At 38.6% G+C, this 25,376-nt stretch overlaps 1 protein-coding gene across 1 annotated transcript in view; it reads right to left on the bottom strand.

Annotated features, from left to right (window-relative positions):
- Positions 1 to 1,558: 1,558 nt before the first annotated feature.
- Positions 1,559 to 25,376, bottom strand: part of pdlim4 (PDZ and LIM domain 4) — a 31,844-nt gene continuing 8,026 nt past the window's right edge. Inside the window, exons 2-7 of the mRNA XM_065287588.1 lie at positions 21,033 to 21,184; positions 13,280 to 13,355; positions 6,919 to 7,118; positions 6,174 to 6,337; positions 4,995 to 5,148; positions 1,559 to 3,791 (exon numbers count right to left, since the gene is read on the bottom strand). Of these exons, the coding sequence (XP_065143660.1) occupies positions 3,587 to 3,791; positions 4,995 to 5,148; positions 6,174 to 6,337; positions 6,919 to 7,118; positions 13,280 to 13,355; positions 21,033 to 21,184 (951 nt within the window). The 3' untranslated portion in view covers positions 1,559 to 3,586. The remainder of the gene's footprint in view (positions 3,792 to 4,994; positions 5,149 to 6,173; positions 6,338 to 6,918; positions 7,119 to 13,279; positions 13,356 to 21,032; positions 21,185 to 25,376) is intronic.

The following is a 25,376-nucleotide window of genomic DNA, read 5'->3' on the forward strand; positions in this document are numbered from 1 at the left end:
CCTTAGCATGCCCTCTGTGAAGCCTAATGTGCAAACAGTATACTGTTGTTTTAAACGCATTTTCGGTTTGACGTCCCCTAATGCAATGTTGTTTGGTCACGAGCAATTTCGCGTCAGCGTTTACCACAGACGTGAAAACAACAAAATGCAGGGCGTGGATATGAACGACGTGGACTGTTACAAATACAAGACTGAACTCGCCGCGCGCCACAGGTAACTTCCGCTTTCTCAACAAATTTCCCGGTATTTTTGGTACTGATGTGTGTATGAAGGTGAAAAGACGGAATGTCACAGCGTGTGTGAACAGCACATTTTTGTATTTACTGGTTACTTCCGGTAAATTCAGGGTAAATTACCAGAATTACTGTGTGAAAGAGGCTAATCTCCTTCTTAAAACGACAGTTTGTGGTCAATAACAAATAATCCAGGTTTGGAATACAGGCAAACAAACGATGACACAGTTTTAATTTTGGGGGGCTGTTCCTATAACAATTATAGTAAAACTCCTGCATATAAGAAAAATAAAATCATTTCTGTCATGTGTTCGTTGTTTAATTCCTTGTCAGTTTGTTAAATGATGATGTGTTAGCATTCAAACTTTTTACAGGTATCACAAGGAAGCATAACTTTGATGTATTGCAAGTTAAAAATAACACAATCCAATAAATCATTCATAAGAAGCAATCATTTGTCATCTCTTTACACAATTTACAAGAGTATTACCACTTAGGTGTCGGCAGCAAAGAAAAGGCAAAATAAAAGAGATTGAAGGTATGCTTTCTGTAGTTTATAATGATTCATCTGTTTATGGAGCCATACATAAATCTAATGGGGTATTCCGTGGAGAGATATAAAAGGCTGAAACAAGAAAACAGTCAACCTGTTATAGCACGAAAATGCAGCTGTAAATATCAAATTGCATTTGGACACATTTCAGAATTATGTGTAAAAATCTGCATCAAGTTTCTTACGTTACAAAGTGTTTGTATTCCTGTAAACATGGGGGTGGTTTCCTGGACAGGGATTCGACTAGTCCTAGACTAAAATAAATGTAAGAGCTGTCCAAACTGAAAACAACTTTCACTGACATATCTTAAATACATCAGTGCCCTTTGTTTTGCCTCAAAGTGCACACAGGTAATGTTTTTTGTTAGGCATGTTTGTTAAAACTAGTTATATTTCATAATTAAACTAAGGCCTAATCCTGGATTAAGCTAATCCTTGTCCGGGAAACCACCCGGAGTATATCTGGAGTCTGATTAAAGTCAATGTACACAGATGGATAACAGCATATCTGTTTCTGAAAAACATGAAGCTGCAGGGCTCAGCGCTAAGGATTGGTTAGGCCAGTGTTTAAATGTTTACTTGCCCTGCCCAAATTCCACAGTTAATAAGTAATAAATAAATAACATCAAAAGGGCTTGTTATTGTGTTTTTGTTTATAGGCACAGAAATAATTCAGGCAAAGTAATCAAATAAAAAAAAGTCCTCACTGTATGTATTACATAAAAAATATTTTTTATTAAAGCTTTAAAAAGTGAATGAGTCAAGAACAGTGAAAAAATGTGTTGTTGTTTTATTAACATTAAGAAGAACAGCAGCAGGTTTATTTGGTCGTATCTGTTCAAGCGCAAGAAGACACGAATGAGAACTCACTGGATTATATACACGCTGTCTAAGATGCGGCTTTCTTACAAATCTTCTTAAATGAAGAGCTATTAGCGCACTGATTTGTCTTTTCATGGCTTTAATGTTAACACTGGCAATACTGAAAACATGCAAATGATAAATTGTTGTGTGAATGCAGCACTGCTTCTGTCAGTTGTCCTCTGTCCACGGGCCATCGGTCACTCCTTTCTATTGAGAGCTTTGAGCTTGATTTGGGGATTGGCATCGGCAAAATTATGCACTTTTTGTCAAACATCAAGAGAGAATTTTCAGTCCGGCAGAACTTTCAGAGCATCAGTCTCTTGAGTGTTACTGGTATTTAGGTAGACAGATGTTTATCAAAGTATCTGGGTCATGGCTTTTTTCTTATATTGTTACCTTAGTTTGTTTATAAAGCAACACTACAATTGTTTTTTTTTTTTGTAGGAAAACCTCCTTCAGATCTATCAATGAAAACACAGCAGGGAGAAGTTGAGCAGAAAAAAATTTACTTCTCATCTTCAGGTGGAGGGCAGGATTTGGTTGATGATGTTGAATCCTCAATGGAAAGCGTTAGTGTGTGTTAATGTATGTGTTGGTATATGTGGTTTTTGGAGACTAGTGTATAATGACATGTTTATTATGCTATAAGCATGGTTTACGTGGACACATGAAGTAAACTGAACGTCTTAATAAACATACTTAATGGTAGTTTTTCAAAGAGTAAAGACTGCCAACAGGTTTTTGTGATGGTTGGGTTAGGGACTGGAATAGGTTAGGGGAATAAAATACAGCAATAATCCCCAAGAAGCAGTGGGTTACCAGTGCATTTTATAACAGCTAAGGGGCGTCGTTAGTAACGACGTGAAGCGGAGTGCCTAAAACCCCCTTAGCTGTTATAAAATGCACTGTAACCCCACTGCTTCGCGGGGCTTATTGCATTTATAAAACGGTTACTTCATATGCGTAACATTAGCGGGATTTTATAAAATAAGCTGTAACTATATTAGTACAAATATTACTCTTCCGCCAAACAAAGTAGTTCCTCAGAATCAAGTGTGACTGAAACAGAGCGCAGTTCCCAACACAGATGCAGCAAATACTCAATAAAAATATTGATTTAAGACTGTGGTGTATATTTTTATAAATCAACATTCATCTTATTTATACATTTATATCGTGCAACTGTTGAAGTGATGAACTAATATGCTGCTTTCCCCATCAGTGTTTTTTTTTTTAAGTTGCCACCCAGTTTTAGTTTAATGCCTTACAGAAAAATTATCTTCTTTAAATAAACATAAAATATCAAATGAAAGAATAGACCCTCCGCTTTCAAACAACAACAACAACAAAAAAACGTTTAATCCTACCTTCATTGGTTCTCTTATCACCTCTCAGATTTTCAGCTAAAAGCGGAGATAATTCCATTTTTGTGAAGAACTTTTGTAAGAGATCAGATTCAGAGCCTGATCAAAACACGCTGTTTTTTGGTGTTGAGTGAATGTGTCAGTGTTTAAGTTGGGTAAGATCGCCCCCCCCCAGTAGATAAAAGCGGAAATATGAATTTGAGGTATAAACTCCTCAGGGAAAGTTTTCTCTTCATTGACAAGATGACTCAACAATATTTATTGACATTTATCTGGATATCGCCATTAATTGTGCAATTGTAGACAAATTAAAAATATGATTAAAGACACTGTTGTTTATTTTCATAAATCAGTACGCAGCAACAGTGGCGCAGTGATACTTATGTAATGTGGTCTGAACCGTGGGTTTACCGGGGTATTTTATCACGGCTTAGAACGCGTTTCAACCAATCAGAACGAAGAACCAGAACTGCCCGTTTTATAATATACAGTTTGTACAGTATAAAATGCATTGCGTATAAATGGAATTGTCCCCGTAAACCACATATGCCAACATTAATGTGTTTGTGTGTTCAGACCAGTTCCACCTTAGAGTTGGGATACACAGCCACCACATCATAACCCTCGGGTGGCTGCACGCGTGCTTTAGCGTGGTTCTCACAATACAGATTGTCATCAATGAAGAAATATCCTCTCTGTTTCAGATTGAGCCCACAGTCATCACACATGAAACAGTCAGGATGGTAAAGTTTATCTCTGGCCTTCACGATGGTTCCCCTGTGGTAAGACATTGAAAACACTTTCATTGCTGGAATTTACTGTCACTTTATTAACATAATATAATTTTATAGATAAACTGATTGAAAAGATTGATTAAAACTGCTGAAACTGCACATCAGTATAAAAGTGAGCTCTTATTCCAGATATAAATATATGTGATTATATAATATATGCTGGTTAGACCCTACTCCTAATTGACTTCCTGTGCCAGTAGTCCCTCAAACAGGAACTTTGGATACTATGAAAAGGTTCCCGTGGTGCCAGTTTGGGTATCAGCATTTACACGTATTGCCCGTATCTCTGTTTGTCTGAGTCAAACCAATACAATACATTCACTGTTTCACTTTTCTGTAGAAAATGACATCATGTGTCATCAGTGTTTTATTTGCGGAAACTCTTGGGTCGTGTGGGAAAAATGACTTACAGTAATACTTGGATGAGTTGTGCACATGTTGCTGCAGGTCTCACTTTATTTGCCTGTTATGTCATACACTATGAATGTGGCACTAATATGAGTGTTCAGGGTTTTTTTGGGCTTTTGTGTCCTTATGAAGCTTAAAAAGCTACAGGCAACATACACTGGCATTGTAAAGACAAGAAACATCTCCATCTAATGAAAATGTTATCCAAAAAATGAGTTTTGCGTGGTTTATTCGAAATGAGGGTGAATCATGATACATGTGATATTAAAGAGATTTGACTCAAATGGAAATAATGGAGTACATGGGGCGTTTTCTCAGACAGGGATTAGACTAGTCCTGAACTAAAATAAATGTAAGAGTTGTCCAATGTAAGGTAAACCACCTGAAAATGTTTTATACTTGGTCCTGTCTCACAGTTTGTGGGTACACCACTCGATGAAAGTGACAGGCTTGTCAAGTATACAACCAATACTTGAAATGTGACCTCTGCATTTAACCCATCCCAGTGAGTAATGAACACACACACTGCAAGTCGTGAACAAACACAACCAGAGCAGTTAGAGCAATAAGGGTAAGGTGCCTTGCTCAAAGGCACCACAGTTGCAACCCACCGGCCGTGAGACTCAAACCGGCAACTCTCGGGTTACAAGCACGACTCGCTAACCACTAAACTACAACTGCTCCAGTATACATTCACATTGAACAATCTAGCTTGAGGTGACACAATGCAGTTTATTAACACCAAGAGATGTGTTGAAGAAAGAAATGAAGCACTCACACAATGCCATGTGAACAGCGGGTACACTGAGGCAGCTTCTGTAGACCGGGCAGAGACGTCAGAGGAGATGTGATGGGGCTGCTCATCTTCGGCACTGGAGATTTGACGGGTGAACACAAACCTCTTCCTCCGTGTCTGTCTACCGGTGAAATTCCTGAAAGTGAAACAATGACAAATCTCTATAGACATAAGAAACAGAATCTAAGATTGTGACGTCTGATGATATCCAGACAAACACTGTGCATTGATATTACTGTAGGGAGAGTCGGGCGAGTTTGAATCATTATATGGAAATAAGATACTGTATAGGTACGCACAAACCTCCTCAAACAAGGAAATCTTTCAAGACAAGAAACCTCCTTACTGCCTGAATGAATGAAGGCTCTTCAAACAGAAACTCATGGCTGTGTGTTAAATTCAGGGCTGAGGCATCAGGCCAAGGTTAAACCTCAGCTCTCCTCCTATCTCAAACTCTCAGAACAGTAACCATAAGCAAACATCCCACATTATCAACAACACATTTACGCCCCATTCAGACAGCCAGTGACCAGCAGTAGCAGAGTGACGCGATCTCATTAATTTCAATGGAAACCTGCCAAAAAGTGACCGTATTTGACCGTATGGGCGTGTCCAGCGACATGAGAAAGTTAAGAAAAGTTTAACTTTATGCAAATATTGAGCGAATTTCGGGAGCGACTGCCAATGAGAACGAAGCAATGGAGTTCACGTCATCCTTCTCTTGCCAGTTACTGGTGTGGATGGTACTCATTTGTTTATGACAAGCAGATTTAGAAACGCCTCATTGAAGGAGACGTGCGACACACAGGGATAACATTGCTGGCTGTCTGAATGCAGCTTTAAAGATAACTTCTGATTCAAACACATTTTTATTCTTTATAGTTATAATCTAAGGGAAATATCATATGCATATTCGATAAACTAGACAATTATTTTTTAATGATTTCTCATAATTCCATATATATTCGTAGTATTTTCTGTAAAACTACTTTGTAACCAGAGGAGGACTGAGACAATAATTCAGGCCGGGGATTCATTGGCATCATTTGTGCAAGCAGGGAATGCACAGTACAGTACATACTGAACACTTCAACACACCCTCCCTGAATCACTTAAAAACTGTTATTAATGATTAACATGATTTCAACACAACAAACTAACCTCCGTCCTCAGCCTCCAGGATTCCCTGCAGGTATTTGAAGGAACCTGATTGTTTGGGTGCTGAAATGGGTTCCTCGTGTTCCTGGAGCATCTTATAGACGTCTGACTGGGGATCAAATCCATTGCGGTTGCCCGATGAGTTCACGGGCGGCTCGGGGCTGAAACTGAGAGGAAAACACGCTCAGCTCATGTCATTCTGAGAGAGGAAGCCATGGATCATCACAGCTGTCATCTCCAGTTTCTGGCAGATGTACTCTTGGAAGAGCAGGGAAAGTTAACATGGTCCTATCGCGACTTATCACCGGACGTTATACCAAATAAAAACAACGTTTCTCATCACAATAGTTGATTTTGTGACTGAAATGTTCCTTTACTGCTGACATCGCCCCGCAAGCAAAAACCAAAAAGTGAAATGACGGCTAAATATAACCCTAAATAACCTTGAATATGGTTACATGCCGTTTTTGCCTAAATAACTTAGAGATGTACTATATTCTATCATCTAAGAAAGTTAACAGATGTTCAAGGTTCATTTCTTTTACATGTTCCAAGCCTTGCCTTGTTTTAGCCAAATTTGCTTGCTGGGCGCTTATCTCCCTCATGAGGATATTTTTTTATTAACTAATTGCAGATGCATAAAACTCATTTGGAAACCCCTATGGATACTGGTGGTCATCTCAAAGGGTCTGTGTGTGCGCACCGCACTAACATAATGGATGTGTGCATCTTGTATAAAATAACACACCTGTGCGGAGAGCCCAGACTGAGACCGGCCAACTGTTTCGGCAGGGCACCGTTGCCGCTGTTGTGTGAATACAGGCCGGCTGGGTTGTTGTACGTGGGTCTTGAGTTTCCGTTGTTGTAGGGCACGCCACAGGTAATGGGACTCTTGGGGGATGGACTCTTTGGAACGGGGCTATAACCACTGCTGATTGGTCGAAAGGTCTGTAAAACGATAGGAAATATATTTAAACATTCAAAGACTGCAACAACTCTCCAACAGCCTGAAGTGTGCAGTTAGGGATGCGTCTGACGCCTCTGTGAAACTTTTCCCTCCGGCAGGAGGCTGCGGCCCATCAGGAACGCCAGATAAACAGTTTCTACCCAACATCAACAACAAACCATGACACATCATGACCACTTACCCAACCCCATGAATGTAACACATTAGCAAAAACAAAAATCCCACATTATGGTCACATATGCACACAACTCGTACTGTCAAAAACTTAACACTTTATACATCCTGCACTGATGTACAGTAAATGTCCCTGGCCTTGACGATTTGTACATTTCTAAATATTTCGCTTTTTATTGTATTGTAGTTCATCAAGATAAATGAACTGCAGTACTTGTCCATCAAGTTGATTCTGATGTTTAAATAAAAAAGCTCTCCGCTACTGTGAAATATAAATAATGTGCTTACACAACAGCAGAGGTTTATAGGAATCCCTGCAGTCTATGATTAGAGGACAAACACAGCCTGTGACAGGTTTACAGCTCTGGCATGCACTTATTAAACAGCTTACACAGAGATGTGTAAATATTTACAGCTATAATCTCTCACATGTTTGCCTGTGGGCAGCTCTGGCAGTCGTGCTATGACATTACTGACAGCAGGATTTGACTCTGCTTTCTGTTCTTTCAGCTCGGTGACACAGAAAAATGAAAGCGATCTTGAATTCCTCTGCTTTACAGTACGAACTCTTCCAAAGGCAACAAGATTTATTGCATTTTTCATCTTCGAGTAGACAGAAGCCAGCTGTTCTTAGTTTTTCATTAAAAACCCAAAAACAAGAGCAGAGGTCTCGGGTCATTCATAATATGAATTAGACATAAGGTTATATTTAAGGGGACACATCATGAAAATCTGACTTTTCCATGTTTAAGTGCTATAATTGGGTTCACAGTGTTCTATCAACGTAGAAAATGTGAAAAAGATCAACCCAGTAACTTAGTTTTAGTCATTCTCTGCAAGCATGTGAAAAAATAGCTCATTGAAATTTGGCTCCCCTTGTGATGTCAGAAGGGGATAATGCCGCCCTTTAATCTGCACTATCCAACCACAGCACTGTCATTTAGTGCAGAGATCAGCTCATTTGCATTTATAAGGACACACCCAAAATGGCACATTTTTGCTCACACCTAAAAAATGGCAATTTTAACAGAGGTGGACACTACTTGAGAATTTTAAGTACATTTTCCAAGCATCTGTGCTTTATCGGAGTGTTTGTCTTAACTACATTTTAAAGCATAGAATCATTCTGTATATTCCTTTTATATTGCATATTAAAATTGATTTAATACCTAATTACATGAAAATTGTGTACTTTTACTTTTCTTGAGTAAAAGTACAAAAGTACTTTTTACTTAAGTAAAAAAATTACCAGATGTTTAATGTACTTAAATATTAAACATTAACCAAAAACTTGAAATTATAAAATGTATTGGAGTAAAAATTATGATAATATGCTTTGGAATCTATGTTTTCCAAATAAAAACACTGATAAAATACAAATACTTGAAAATTTACTTGTAATGTAAAAAGTAAAAATACTTAAGTAGTGTCCGCCTCTGAATTTAAACATGTTATAATAATATCTAGGGGGTATTTTGAGCTAAAACGTCACATACAGTATGTACTCTGGGGACACCAAAGATTTATTTGACATCTTAAAAAAGTCTTGTGAAACGTCCCCTTAAAGCATCATTTGAACTGTTAATAACCTAATAAAATGTAGCATTTAGTATCATCAAAAAGCAGTCAAATATGATTCCTCCTTATTAATATGACTTTAGTATTATTAACATTACACTACCCAACCTTTATCCCCACCAGAACATTGCCTCTGTAATAATTTGCTGTGGTAAAGAAGATGCTTTGCTCAAGGGCACCTCAGTCACTTCCTGCCGGCCGTGAGAATCAAACCTTCAGTGACTTCAGGTAACAAGCCCGACTATCTAACCATAAGGCCAGAACTGTTGCCATCCAGCATTTTGTTAGTTTTGTGCCAAGATCTTGTATTGACAATGTGGGAGTTAAGTCAAGCTCAGTCGAGTCTTCTTCAGCACATGGTGCAGGTCAATCATTTACCCTTTCTGAAACACATTAACATTTTTAACTTTAAAATTAAACACTGCATGAGTAAGGGTGAAAAAAGGATATTTGCTTATTTTTATGCACCCAGATAGCAATAGACTCCAAAGTCAGTATGTGTGGTCCAAATCTATTGTTATCTGGACAATATATTAACATGAGAATTCTGGGTAACTTTGCTTCATTTTAATTCTCTTTTAGGGTTTATTGTGAATATTATCTTGGCTAAAGGGTAACATTAGGCATGAATTTACCATAGTAAGCATAGTAAGGGTCGGGTTGGGGCAGGTAAAGAAATTATCACTTTATATGTGGGGTGGGTTGGGGTGTGTTATTAAAAAAAAACTTCCACATTAAAGTTGTATTCAGCAGAGTTGAATTGAAAGTATAATATTGTGCAGAGAGCATTCAGTTAATATCATTACATCACTTTTGAGGTGGTGTACTGGCTCTTGCATCTGAGCTCGTCATATGTGTGAATATATATTTAATATCATATTGAAAGATAAATTGTATTACCTGGCATGTGAACAGTAACAGCAGGTTATACAAACAGTATTTCATTGATGATATCATAGTTGTGATTAATCAGGAGTAGTGCTAGCTATAGTATTTAATCTGAATATGAAGTTTTAGCTTAAAATACCATATCATTTATAACAGCATGTTAAAATTGCCACTTTGTAGGTGTGAGCAAAAATGTGCCGTTTTTGAGTGTGCCCCCTTTAAATGCAAATGAGCTGATGAAATGCGAACACTGATCGCCATAATGGTGGTTTGTCGAAAACTCAATTATTATTGTGAATTATTTTCTCTTTCTCTCTCTGCACTAAATGTCAGTGTCGTGGTTGGATAGTGTAGATTAAGGATTGGTTTTATCCCCTCCTGACATCACAAGGGGAGCCAAATTTCAATGAGCTATTTCTTCACATGCTTGCAGAGAATGGTTTACCAAAACCACGTTACTGCATTTGGGACCCAATTATAGCACTTAAACATGGAAAAAGTCAGATTTTCATGATATGTCCCCTTTAAGTACTGTGACACGTGTAATCACATGCGAGCAATCCATACATTTAATTTCCCTCCACTGCAGGGATATAACAGGGCTGCATACCATAATATCCCACTTTCTCATATAAGTCAGGTAACCATGAAAGGCCATATGTCTCCAACACATCACTGAAAACTGACACTTCACAAAGCAGGAAGAAGTAAATGAAAACAGATTGGCAGCAGAAGGTTTGCAGATAGATAATAATGTTTATGGGTCTGCTGAGAGCGACACGGCCGGAGGCATGAAGAAAAAAACCTGAGAAAACTCCCGGCGTTACTCAAACATACAAACATACTTACTCCTTTAGTTCAAATGTCTGCCACAAACGGGTGTTAGAGCAGCACAAATGGCAGATTTACTAGTCCACACATCTGGTGTACAGCTTATAAAAGTGTCGGTTTTCTTGAAAAACATTGAAAGCCATTCATTTTGACATGCCTTACTATTTAACCATTCATTATATAAGGTTTCACACGTGAATGAAGCGTTTAGCTGGTTTTGGTCTGTACTGAGGAATTATTTCATCTGACTGAACTTTCGGCACACACCCTATCACTTCTGCTTACATACATGACAACCTTATCAGACAAACAGTGCTGTTGTTAGGTCTACACTCTTTCCTTCTCTTCATAAATCACATTTGGTTCCTTAAAATCAACTAAATTTTTCTGTTGTTGATGACGTCATTTGTATTGATCATTGGTTGAACTTATATATATATATATATATATATATATATATATATACATATACAGTGGATATATATATATATATATATATATATATATATATATCAAGAGTTTTTTCCTCCTAGGACTTTTCCTCCTTGCCGTAAAAAGTTGGGGGGTTTTCTCCTAGGGGGTTTTTCAACCCTGGGGAGTCAGCCGACATTGTCTTAACTTAGCACCCTCTTCTATACGTTAAATTATTAAAATTTTATTCATAGCCGCTGTATTTTGCTATTTATGTTGCCTGTCGATTTTTTTCTGTGTTTTCTCCTGCTTTTATTAAATGCTGTGTAAAGCAGCTTTGAAACAAATTACCAATTGTGAAAAGCGCTATATAAAATAAATTAAAAATTGAATTGAATTAACTATATAATCAGATGTACATTTATATATTCAATATGTTTAACTTAACTATACATTTAGTCTTATAACTATCATCATGTCCTGCCTTTAAATGAAGATTTAATCAAATTCTTGTATTACAGTAATGAAATTCACAATCGATGAGTAAATACTGTAATAAAAATCCTGCAATGCCAACAATCTCAATGTTCCCAACACAGGCTTAAGTTATTATCATTTGATTTTGGGATGAAACAAACTCAAATTGCATCCAGACAACATTAACATGTTTAAAGTATAAAATTGAAGGGTAAGGCTATAGTATGCCCAGTATTTTTGGTTAAGACACACCAGAAACGCAGAAATGTTTATGAGTGCTGCTTTTGTCTGCCCATAAATCCTGACCAGCATCAGATGATCTGTTTTACAATGGTATCCCAGCATGCCCTTTGCTTCTAGGAGCCAGAACACCAAAGGCTGAGAAATCAAGCTGAGCCCATCATTTTTAATAATAAGGAGTTGATGCCGATACAAAGCAGTTCATTTTGGACCAAACACTGCAAGGAAGATACGGAATTAAAGGGAAGACCTGATTGAAACCATGTGTCTGAAGATTAAAAAAACCCCATACAACTGCCATACCCCCAGCAAACACATGACATTTATTATATAAACCTAAATAATGACAAAAGCTTGCAATTAAGGACAAGGAAATTTTAAATGATTGTTTTAAATGATTTTATTTATATGCAATCACTGATTTGATTAAAAACTTAGAAATCTTAATTTTCTACATTTACAAAATAGTTTATAATTTTGAAACAGCCCCTTAAAAGCCCTTTGACTCATAGTTTGGGAAATGAAGAACTTTGTTCCATTCATAAAAATTCTGTCTGATACAGTTCATAAGTTATGTTCAGGTTAAATCCAGATCTAAACTCTCTCTCTCTATACTGCACATTTGGTCTGTCTGTTTCTTATGGAAATGACGTGATGTGTCCCACCGCTGTTCATACAAATTCTCAACATTCATACTTTCCAGTGAACACAATGCAAACCACTATGACCTCCATCTCGGCAGCACGAGTCAAACATCTGCTGTGGAAATCACTTCATATGAATGTGATCTTTATTAAAGATTAGTGCCATGTCTTCAATATTAGAGCCAAGAACCATTTGAGACCATCTGTCACATTTGCCACAAAATGGCTGACACATAGCAAAGCCAGTAAATACAAAGAAACTACAGCATCATCCTATAAATATACTTAGGTCGGATGAATTTAAAGGCATTGACATAAACTCATCTGCCTAAAGTACAAACATCTCTGACACACTTCAGATTCATTCAAGCCAGTAAAAAATGAATCCATTCTACAGTAAATCTCTTATCAACATTTCAAGGCAATTTACTAGATAATCTTTAGCACAGTGGTTCTCAAACTGGGGGCCAGGGCCCCCAAGATGGTGCCTAGGGGGGCCCCAGTTTTATGACATTTTATAAAATAAATACATTTATCATGAATTCTGTGCAATTAAACCTAAAAAATAAGGCTACTAACCAACATTATTACTTTGTATCATTCAATATGTTTTGTTTAATTAAACGTTTTTTGTCATATATTTTCTTTGGGGTGGGGCACAAAGGAATGCGCCGTACACAAGGGAGGCCGCACGCTGAAAAAGTTTGAGAACCACTGCTTTAGCAGACAACAATCCAATAATAAATCAAATCAATCTAGCAATTATTACTGTTGCTGAAATGTAACTATCATGTGCAATGACTAATAAACTTATTTCTTTTGTAAATAGCTCTGATTTAGGTTAATGCATTGACTGTCAGACAGTTTGTAAGCCTTCAGCTGAGATGTTTTATTCATACCTGTGACTCAAGAGCTCCAGTCAATGAACTCGTCTTGTTTTCTTCGATACCGGTTGGAGACCAAAGTTTTCCAGACCTGAGAAACAAAAGCAGTTAGCAGTGAGAAAAGCTGACGTCTTTTCAAATGAAACTAAACAAAAAAGATACATAACAAAGCTAAATCAGATAAGGTGAATTATTGTTAATCGGACCTAAATCAAATCACCTAATAAATAACGCAGAAAAACACACGGTAATAAAAAAGTAACACATTGAATGCACACTGCCAAATGCAGAAATCTCATTAAAATTGGTCAAAAACAAAATAAAATGCAAAAACGGTCCTTAAACATATATATTTTTTTTTTTGCTGTAAATACTAATTTTTTCCTATTTACTGTTTAAGAACCACAACGATGCGTGTGAGTAGTTTAAAATGTGAGTACTGAGTATTTTAAAATGTCAATGACTTATTTTTGCAAATGAAGGGACTTGAAAAGCGCTGATTGTTTTTTTCCCAGAATTTATGAGCGTCGCTTTTCCGTTTGTCATTTGGTGGGTGGCTGTAAATAGTGGATGAAAGGTCAGCGGCATGCCGAGCGTCTTTTGACCGAATGGACAGACATGAAGCATCTAAAGAGCAGAATCTGTAAAGAGCAAAGACGACGTCCATCTGTCCCACTCACCCACCTACATCTACACATGCAGCCGTACGGCTCTGAGCAACAAAGAAACCTCTGTGCTTTAATGGAAACTTTACTGAAGGAATGAATGAGGCGCTTTGATGTGAGGTCATGACTCACAACTGAATGCCACAGTGACTGTACTTCACAATGAGGATCTGGATTGTGCCGATCACTGAACGGTTGCCATAGGATATCCCAATGAAGAGATCCTCTCAGACTGAAAGAGCTCTAGTGGAAACTTAACATTACTCACACTGACCTGATCTAAACTAACTACACGCTGGGCTAAACAGTATGGTCATTTATAATGGATAAAACATGTGTCACACATAAGAGTTTATCTATTGTGTTTCAACTGTGGTGGGTACCGCATGTTTCTGCGATGTTTTTAGGCACGACATTCGTTACATTATCCTTTTCATATTTTTCAGTATAATGTGTAGTGCTCCCTCTCTCACATATACCATGTAAGCATTTAACATTGTGTGTGTGTCATTTTTAAAATGATAAATCAAGTTTAGACACCAAAAGGATACACTGCAAAATATGACTTTCTTATTTAGTATTTTTGTCTTATTTTAAGTACAAATAACTGTGGGTCACCCCAGCCGTTTGAGGTGTCAAATTCTTGTCTAGTTTGCCGCTTGAACATTTTGAGTTTACTCGCTCATTTGTGCGTGAAAGCCGCCGCGTGTAAGTCATCGAGAGATTCAGGCAGAAATTCGCGTCATGGGAGGGGCTTCTGCGACTCCGCTCGCTTTCTATAATCATGTCACTACTAGAGCAAGTTCCTGATTGGTTAATGCAGCACGTTTTTCCGCCAAAGTTCAAAATTCCTGTGGCAACGCTCAATTTGCGCCATTCACGTGAACTAAACACCTCATTCATGCTGCGAGACCTCCAGACGCGCGTCAACGCGTCTTCACATTGACTTAAAAGAGACATATCATGCTAAATCCACTTTCTTAGCTCTTAAATGCATTTTGTTGTCTATTTGTAGTGTTTAGAAGTACATAAAAGTTGAAATTAGTCTCTTCAGGTGCTTTGTTGATATCTTTATATTCTGTTTTGGTCATATTTTCCAACCTGTTCTGATTTTTCTATTATCTATTACGTTTTTTGAACAATTACGTCACAGTATTTGCAGCGGAACTGCCAAATAAGGACATCGACTCCCAGCACAAGACTTCGAGCAATCCGCCATTTTTTATTTCTCGCTGCGATATTGTAGTCCAAGCTCAAGGATGCAGAAGTTACGAGAGTGTAAGAAATGTACCCACATCTGTGAGTAAAGTCATTTTTGTGTGCCCGAAGCACTTCAAGGATAACTACTTCACCAATCTCCGCCAGTATAAAGAAGGATTTGCCGATAGACTTCGTCTGATTGAGGGGTCAATTACTTCTATCTTTGGAGACGATGAGCAGAGCACTTCGGTAAGCTGTAAATAACTTTAAAAAAAAGTAAAGTACACGGTGGTCATGGTTTAGCAGTGCTGTTTCTCAATCCGAAAGCTGCAGCCTGCGGAGATCGCTTTTGGTCATCAAGCCTGGTTTATTTAAGTTAACTGAGCATTACATTTGCAAGTCATGAGCACATTACTACAACTTACGATTAACTAAGAATAATAGTCAACTTTATAATTGTTAATAATCTGAAATATGACCGTCTTGATAACGTATGCAGCCTAGAAATGCGACCTCCAGAGGCTGCAGCCTTCGGATTGACAAACGGCAGTAACACACCATTGCGATACCTCCATGAAGACGTTGTTCTGCAGGTTCGTCACTGGCAGATTTTTTTGCTTTTTTATGCACAAATTCACTTAAATTTTATATCTTTTCTTTAAAAACTAGACTTATTTTCTTAACGTCATGTTGCTCATAAAAAATAAACATTTTGATTAGGAATGTTCAGATATTTGTTCTTAAAATAAGACAAAATCCTAAGTAAGAAAGTCATTTCTTGCACTGTAATCCAATATTTCACCTCTGTCACCAGACCATGCAGATCATTGGCAGCCCCTCATATTACCATTACAACTTTAAGACAAATCCAGACACAACTCTTTGTGATTCGCACTCCTGCCCTTGTTTTCCCTTTCCCTTAATTCCTCTTTTCTCCGCTCCACTGCCCTCTCATGACCCAGATCTCATGACTCATCCAGCAGGATTTGTCCGACATATTTGCGACGCGTGGAAACAAATCTTTTGTCTTGTGCACTCTCTGCCTTTTCCAAAAAGTTTTCCTTCAAAAGCAAGAGGAGAGAAATACCCAGAGATTCCCGACAGCTGAGGATATGCTGCCAGTCTCAGTTTGTATGAAAGTGAATGAGAAACACATCTGGTAACATCTGACACTGTCCTGCAGGGTTCATTTACTGTCAGATACCGTCTTACCAAGAAATCTGGACTGGTTAACCCAAACTTTGCTGCTTACTTAAGATCAGTCAACTTTCTGAAAATAACCCAGAGTTAACGTGCGTGACGCCTTTTCACTGAACAAAATAAACCACAGCCAATAAACCGGAGGTCATTCATTTTGCGGGGTTGCGGATGCCAAATGTTTGGATCTGATTTGAGGGAGAACAACGACAGCTGTGTGCTTGTCATGTTATGATACTTTATCAACTCATCAACAGTGTGGTACAGTATGTGAATGAGTTTACATTCAAACATACATTAAGTCATAAAGCATTCAACTTTTTTTCATATAAAGCTGCTTTGAAAGAATGTAAAACAGCGCTTTTTAAATAAATGTAAACTTTGAACTTCACTAAATAATGCATTTTCATCCAAGCAACTCAAATTCAATTCTGAGACACTTTTTTGCATTGTTTCAAAATCTATAGAATAGAGAGAATATAGAGAAAGTGTTTCCCTTACGCATGCAGACTTATCTCATATGAAGAGCACAGTCAAATACAAACGAATCATTGGCATATGCTAAAGGTCACATACCAATAGATATGGGAGGCCGTGTTTTTGCATTTGCAATGGTGACACATGACCTTCCCAGAGTTATCATAGCAAACCATGGAAAAGAGTTATGAATACAGCTGACAAACTGTTTGGACTGTGGATTGAACAAAGCTCAGACCCAAACCCTTTAGTAAACAATCTGTGCTACAGACACGAATGATACTTTGAATTGTGTGGCTTATTGAGATATTATTGTCTATTAAAGTACAGACCCGAGACAGATACCAGAATATCTCAGACACACCCTTAGTGGCAACCACCCAGCACAGCCTAGAAACCACACAGAAATGTTTTCAAAAAGAGCGCTTTAGCACTAGCAGAGAGCACCGAGATGAAACTTTGTGATGTGATCGTTCCCAGTAAACACAACCCAGAGTACCCTTAAATAAATGTACTGCTCCTATGCGAATGTACCACTTAGTCTCTAAAGCTGATATATGAGCAGGTCTGCCAAAAGGTCAGCGCTTTTCCAAATAACAGACGCTGCTCGCTCGAGGAGCGCAAACCAAATATGGCAAGATGTAGCATATGATGCTCTCTGGGAATCTCACAGGCAGTAAATGAATTTTGTCTTTTATAATAATGTCATATAGTGTCCATCTGCCATTTCACACTGATGACACGCTGGAATCGAAACAATAGATTTGAGATTTAAATCACATGCCCACACCCCTGCTGTTACACAAAACGTAAAACAAAAACGCAAGTAAAAGTACAGTCACTGGTACTTATTGCATAAATTGGACAATAAACAACATTTTAAAGGTATTACAAACCAAGCGACCTGAACCATACGATAACTTTATGAAGAAAGCAAAGCACACAGTCTCATATAAACGTAAACATTAGAGCATGATGCAGTCGCTCACAGAGCCAATAGACTGTGACCATATTTTTGTATGTTATATTTATTGTTAATACTCAGAACGTCTATGGTGCATCCAATGACCTCCCCTCTCTCCCACCGTTCCTCATTTTATAAGGACAAACTCATCAGCGGTAAAGTGTGACGCAGGCACCGTACAGAATGGTTGCATTAATTTGCATGGTCAAAAACTGTAGAAAAAAGACAATAACGAAAGCGTAACATGTACATTGTTTGCAGGGTGGTGCTAGGGCAGGAAATACCGAATTTGTAAAAGTGATTTACAGTCACAGTGTCAGTTAGACTTGAAAAATGAGCGATAGCGCCCACCACTAGCACGAAGGTCACAGATATTGTGTTATATTCTAATCTGTAAAGTATTTGTCATGTTCTGACTAAAAAGTAATACCATGATTAACTGTCTGGTTTTTACTTCTTTCATTCAAAAACAAAAATCTGCCTTTAAATTTGACAGCTATAAAGATTTGTGATTTATCATGATATTTATTGATATTGACGGATACAGATTTTTTTACGTGATACATTTTTTGGCAATATTGCCCAGCCCTAGTGGCAAGCATAACATTGCTTAAAGCGAGATGGCTTTGTCTGAGACACGTTTACTCATAACAGCTTACATAAACGACACCAAATGAGCTCAATTTATTGATGTTTTATTGTATTGCAGATACAATGATATACAAGAACGTGCACATACTTTATTCATTGACAGAGACTCAGATGTGTCTATCAAGCAGAGCCACATTATATTTGCGTGGGTAATTTGGCATATTAAGGCAGGACTCAATGTAAGTGCTTAATAAAACTATTTAAACACAGATAATGGAACATTTAACATGATTGTAGTTGTGTATAATGAAAATAAAAGTGTTTACTTAATGAATGATTATATCAGTAAAGTTAGTAATGAAAAAGTAGCATCACTTAGTCAGTGGTTCCCAAACTTTTTCACTTCAAGGCCCCCTAGTTGCCCACAACAATATTTGAAGGATGTTTATCCATAAACAAGATATTATGAAACATATTTAGATGTAATTTTTACTTTTGATAAGAAATTGTGACTATTTTGTATGCTGTGTTTTTAAAGCATATTTTTTATTATTTCCAAGTGGAGATTTCAGAACTATCACTTCGATAACAGAAAAATGTCACGTTCATAATGTTGTTTCTTCCTTATAAATGTGCATACAAAAATTACAATAAAATCTTAATTGTTCTTTAACGAGGTTGGGTATTATTTCTTTAGGTTTGTGCCTTTGAATTCAAAGAATTGCTACAAAGTTTGTTGTCTCCCAAAAACTATCTATAATGTATGCATGTTTCCCTCATCTAAAATAGAAAACGTGTAAATAGACGTAAATCTTTCTGATGTCTGGAGTCTATCATCAGGGGGTTTAGGAAAATAAATAAACAGATCCTTTAATACAGGGGTGGAGTGGGACCAAAAAATCTACCGGGAAATTTCGTAGACCACCTGCCCTCCATGGTCAAAAAAAATTACTAAGGTCTTGTATTTGTAGTAAAACTAGGGTAATACAAATCGTAATCAATCTGCCCCAAAAAAAATTTTATAATAAAAATAAAATCATGGCAAATTTTTCTAAATGAGTAACTATACAAAATGATACCTCCTGTTTGAAAGACAGGGATGCTCATCTGTCAATCAATTATTAGCCAACATAATAAAGTGAGGCCAGAGAAGAACGTGCTCATAAACAGAAAGTAATAAATGGAATAATGTGCATCTTTGATTAACTGTAAGAATACATTTCCTTTAAATATAATTTTAGTCATATAAAGTTTTGAGAGATAATAATGTTTTTTTCCACTATTGTTGCTTATTTAGACTTGTTAGTGCGGTTAACAGCGTGTTTGGCACATTTACCTCAGAGTTTATTACAGTTTATCCAGTAATAATAATACACTTTACATGTCAATCCTGCTTCCTTGTCTGTTTATTAATTTCATTTTGCTGTTATGTTAAGTTATACGTGGATATTTATTCCCATATATGACATTCATTGCCGATATGAATAGGCCTTCTCTCGTCTAATATTCAAATGATATGCAGAATAATGTGTGCATCTTTGAATAACTGTAAAAATACAGTTCCTTTGAAAATAATTTTTGTCAAAGTTTTGAGAAATAATAATGTTGTGAGGATATTTATTATGCAAAGTTACCATACTTATTTTTAATCATGATATATGTGGAGATAAATAAACCTTTGCAAATCTGCTGATTTGATCCATTCATGTCCTGACCACCAGGCTAGAGATTTAAAACATCTTTAATCCACACTTACTAGTCTATAAAAGTCTATTCGTTTGACGGATCCGACCGCATACTTATAGTACTGCAATAAACAGGCGATCGGCTGCTTTTTACATCTAAGGCCGACAGGCTTGCCATTTGGGGAGGGGCCGCTCAACGATCCCCCTATATTTTTGAAAAACCTAGACATGGTTGGACCTGCCAAACGCACTTTTATATAGGCTACTGTGTTGAGCAGAGAGGCTGCACAGTTTGACCAGCGAGAAGCGGCTGCACATCTGGCCACCAGACGGGGGTGCTATATAACCTCGCAATGTATAACTATTATCAGACCGGCCCTCGCGGCCTCAAAACACTACCGGCCCACCGGGAAAAGTCCAGACTCTCCCGATTGCCACTCCGCCCCTGCTTTAATATATTGCTAATAAATGCATTCTCTAAAAATTATGTTTTGTTTTGACTCAAATGTCACATTCATAACACTGAACTGCTCTAGTTTATTATTTCCATATTGTTCAAAAAGTTAAATAAATCGTATTTAGCAAATAATGCACTGAATGCAAAAGTGATGAGCAAACCGTAACTGAGATAAAGAGAAAGGCGTCTAAATTTAAATGCAGTTTTAAGTTTGAAATTATAAAAAAAAATCAACACACAACCCACTGACTATACATAGTACGAAAATGTACTATAGACGTCAATGGGTACTATCAACTGTGTGGTTAAAATATCTTTCTTTTTTTCTTAAACAGAATAAATATACTCTTACAGGTTTGTAACAACACAAGTGAATAAACAATGAAAGAATTTTCATTTTTAGGTTAACTATTTTTTTTAAACAATTTGAATATTAAATTCAAGCATAGAACATTATACTGTACTGTAAAACCCAAAAGATATGTACATCTGAGCAGATGGCAAAAAAAACATGAGGTTAGTGTAGCAGTACCTGCTGACATCCAGTCTGAGCCGGTCTGTGCAGGCCTTAATGCGGTTCTGTGCCTCCATGTGTGTCATGGTCTCAGTGTTGTCTCCATTGATTGCAAGGATAGTATCTCCAGGGCTCAGATCGCTCAACGCCGCTTTACTCCCAGGTGTTATCTAACAAAAGAAAACAGATGAGAGGTTAAGGAAGCACCGCACCCTAACCAAACGCTGCCAAGTCTGAAGCCAAAGGTGCTTTAATTGCCCGAGTGAAAGCTTTCTATGTGACAAAGCCCACAGCTCAAGAGATGACAGATGAGCAGATGATTCATGTGAGATACACCTACTGCTTTTAATGCAATTCTGTAATTATTTTAAACTCTAGTGTAAGATATTTCTAAGATCTTGTCTGTCAACATCCACTAGCATTATGCTAAGAAGAAGTGAAGTGAAGTGAAAGTGACATATTTGCCAATGACTGGTAACCCATTCATTGGAATGTGACCTCTGCATTTAACCCATCCAGCTATTAAAGAACACACCCACACCTACAAACAAACACACACACACACACACACACACACACACACACACACACACACACACACACACACACACACACACACACACACACACACACACACACACACACACACAAACAAACACACACACACACGATGATGAATGATTCTTTATACTATGGAAGGCAACTAAAGACTGGGGATTAAATGTGATGCACTGTCATTAAAATGTTCTTAACATCCCATAAAGAAGCAGGCTTCCTTTCATTTGTGATATGTGTCATGTTAGATGAGCTCAACCAATGCCGTATAGAGAGAGCAATCAGGAAAAAACATCAAATGGTTTTGTTCCATAAGTTCTAGAAAAAAGAAAACACTGAATTCCTTTAAGAGATAAAATGCATGATGTAAATTTCACAGAAAAAACAGCAGATCTGTTTCTGTAAACATTCAGGAAATCATCTCCTCCTGAGGAACTGTAAACCTCCAGCACTGAAGCTCTTTGATTATGTGGAGGCTGTAGGAGATCATCTCCTCCTGAGGAACCGTAAACCTCCAGCACTGAAGCTGTTTGATTATGAGGAGGCTGTAGGAGATCATCTCCTCCTGAGGAACCGTAAACCTCCAGCACTGAAGCTCTTTGATTTTGTGGAGGCTGTAGGAGATCATCTCCTCCTGAGGAACCGTAAACCTCCAGCACTGAAGCTCTTTGATTATGTGGAGGCTGTAGGAGATCATCTCCTCCTGAGGAACCGTAAACCTCCAGCACTGAAGCTCTTTGATTATGAGGAGGCTGTAGGAGATCATCCCCTCCTGAGGAACCGTAAACCTCCAGCACTGAAGCTCTTTGATTATGAGGAGGCTGTAGGAGACCATCTCCTCCTGATGAACCGTAAATCTCCAGCACTGATGCTCTTTGATTATGAGGAGGCTGTAGGAGATCATCCCCTCCTGAGGAACCGTAAACCTCCAGCACTGAAGCTCTTTGATTATGAGGAGGTTGTAGGAGATCATCTCCTCCTGAGGAACCGTAAACCTCCAGCACTGAAGCTCTTTGATTTTGTGGAGGCTGTAGGAGATCATCTCCTCCTGAGGAACCGTAAACCTCCAGCACTGAAGCTCTTTGATTTTGTGGAGGCTGTAGGAGATCATCTCCTCCTGAGGAACCGTAAACCTCCAGCACTGAAGCTCTTTGATTATGTGGAGGCTGTAGGAGATCATCTCCTCCTGAGGAACCGTAAACCTCCAGCACTAAAGCTCTTTGATTATGAGGAGGCTGTAGGAGATCATCTCCTCCTGAGGAACCGTAAACCTCCAGCACTGAAGCTCTTTGATTTTGTGGAGGCTGTAGGAGATCATCTCCTCCTGAGGAACCGTAAACCTCCAGCACTGAAGCTCTTTGATTATGAGGAGGCTGTAGGAGATCATCTCCTCCTGAGGAACCGTAAACCTCCAGCACTGAAGCTCTTTGATTTTGTGGAGGCTGTAGGAGATCATCTCCTCCTGAGGAACCGTAAACCTCCAGCACTGAAGCTCTTTGATTATGTGGAGGCTGTAGGAGATCATCTCCTCCTGAGGAACCGTAAACCTCCAGCACTGAAGCTCTTTGATTATGTGGAGGCTGTAGGAGATCATCTCCTCCTGAGGAACCGTAAACCTCCAGCACTGATGGTATTTGATAATGTGGAGGCTGTAGGAGACCATCTCCTCCTGAGGAACCGTAAACCTCCAGCACTGAAGCTGTTTGATTATGTGGAGGCTGTAGGAGATCATCTCCTCCTGAGGAGCCGTAAACCTCCAGCACTGAAGCTGTTTGATTATGTGGAGGCTGTAGAAGATCATCTCCTCCTGAGGAGCCGTAAACCTCCAGCACTGATGCTCTTTGATTATGTGGAGGCTGTAGGAGACCATCTCCTCCTGAGGAACCGTAAATCTCCAGCACTGATGCTCTTTGATTATGAGGAGGCTGTAGGAGACCATCTCCTCCTGAGGAACCGTAAACCTCCAGCACTGAAGCTCTTTGATTATGAGGAGGCTGTAGGAGATCATATCCTCCTGAGGAGCCGTAAACCTTCAGCACTGAAGCTGTTTGATTATGTGGAGGTTGTAGGAGATCATCTCCTCCTGAGGAGCCGTAAACCTCCAGCACTGAAGCTGTTTGATTATGTGGAGGTTGTAGGAGATCATCTCCTCCTGAGGAACCGTAAACCTCCAGCACTGAAGCTGTTTGATTATGTGGAGGTTGTAGGAGATCATCTCCTCCAGAGGAACCGTAAACCTCCAGCACTGATGCTCTTTGATTATGAGGAGGCTGTAGGAGATCATCTCCTCCTGAGGAACCGTAAACCTCCAGCACTGAAGCTGTTTGATTATGTGGAGGCTGTAGGAGATCATCTCCTCCAGCTACCCAGTCTCACAAAGTTTCGTGATATAGTCACGTATTTTTTTTATTCTTTTTTCGTGCTATTATCACGAAATTTCGTGTTTTTTCGTGATCGTATAACGAATTCCTGTTTTCGTGTGATTATCACGTATTGGTTACTCAACTGCTTTTTCCTATTTTTAAACCATTGTCGCTTCGGTTTAGGGTTAGATTTGGTGCTTGCATTAGAATGTCACTTTATATATTGGTTTATACTATTTTTTCTGATTTATTTTTTTATATGTCGCCTGGGGTTGGGGTTAGAGTTGGGTTTGGTTAGGGATGTCATTTTATGTAAATCTAACCCTAAACCGAAGCGACAATGGTAAGAAAATAGGACAAAACAGTTGAGTAACCAATACGTGATAATCACACGAAAACAGGAATTCGTTATACGATCACGAAAAAACACGAAATTTCGTGATAATAGCACGAAAAAAGAATCAAAAAAATACGTGACTATATAACGAAATTTCGTGAGACTGGGCTGCCTCCAGAGGAACCGTAAACCTCCAGCACTGAAGCTCTTTGATTATGAGGAGGCTGTAGGAGATCATCTCCTCCTGAGGAACCGTAAACCTCCAGCACTGAAGCTCTTTGATTATGTGGAGGCTGTAGGAGATCATCTCCTCCTGAGGAACCGTAAACCTCCAGCACTGAAGCTCTTTGATTATGTGGAGGCTGTAGGAGATCATCTCCTCCTGAGGAACCGTAAACCTCCAGCACTGAAGCTGTTTGATTATGTGGAGGTTGTAGGAGATCATCTCCTCCTGAGGAGCCGTAAACCTCCAGCACTGAAGCTCTTTGATTATGAGGAGGCTGTAGGAGACCATCTCCTCCTGATGAACCGTAAATCTCCAGCACTGATGCTCTTTGATTATGTGGAGGCTGTAGGAGATCATCTCCTCCAGAGGAACTGTAAATCTCCAGCACTGAAGCTCTTTGATTATGAGGAGGCTGTAGGAGATCATCTCCTCCTGATGAACCGTAAATCTCCAGCACTGATGCTCTTTGATTATGAGGAGGCTGTAGGAGATCATCTCCTCCTGAGGAACCGTAAACCTCCAGCACTGAAGCTCTTTGATTTTGTGGAGGCTGTAGGAGATCATCTCCTCCTGAGGAACCGTAAACCTCCAGCACTGAAGCTCTTTGATTATGAGGAGGCTGTAGGAGATCATCTCCTCCTGAGGAACCGTAAACCTCCAGCACTGAAGCTCTTTGATTATGAGGAGGCTGTAGGAGATCATCTCCTCCTGAGAAACTGTAAACCTCCAGCACTGAAGCTCTTTGATTATGAGGAGGCTGTAGGAGATCATCTCCTCCTGAGAAACTGTAAGCCTCCAGCACTGAAGCTCTTTGATTATGTGGAGGCTGTAGGAGATCATCTCCTCCTGAGGAACTGTAAACCTCCAGCACTGAAGCTCTT

This window comes from Paramisgurnus dabryanus, chromosome 18 (genome assembly GCF_030506205.2).
Source record: "Paramisgurnus dabryanus chromosome 18, PD_genome_1.1, whole genome shotgun sequence".
NCBI lineage: Eukaryota > Metazoa > Chordata > Actinopteri > Cypriniformes > Cobitidae > Paramisgurnus > Paramisgurnus dabryanus.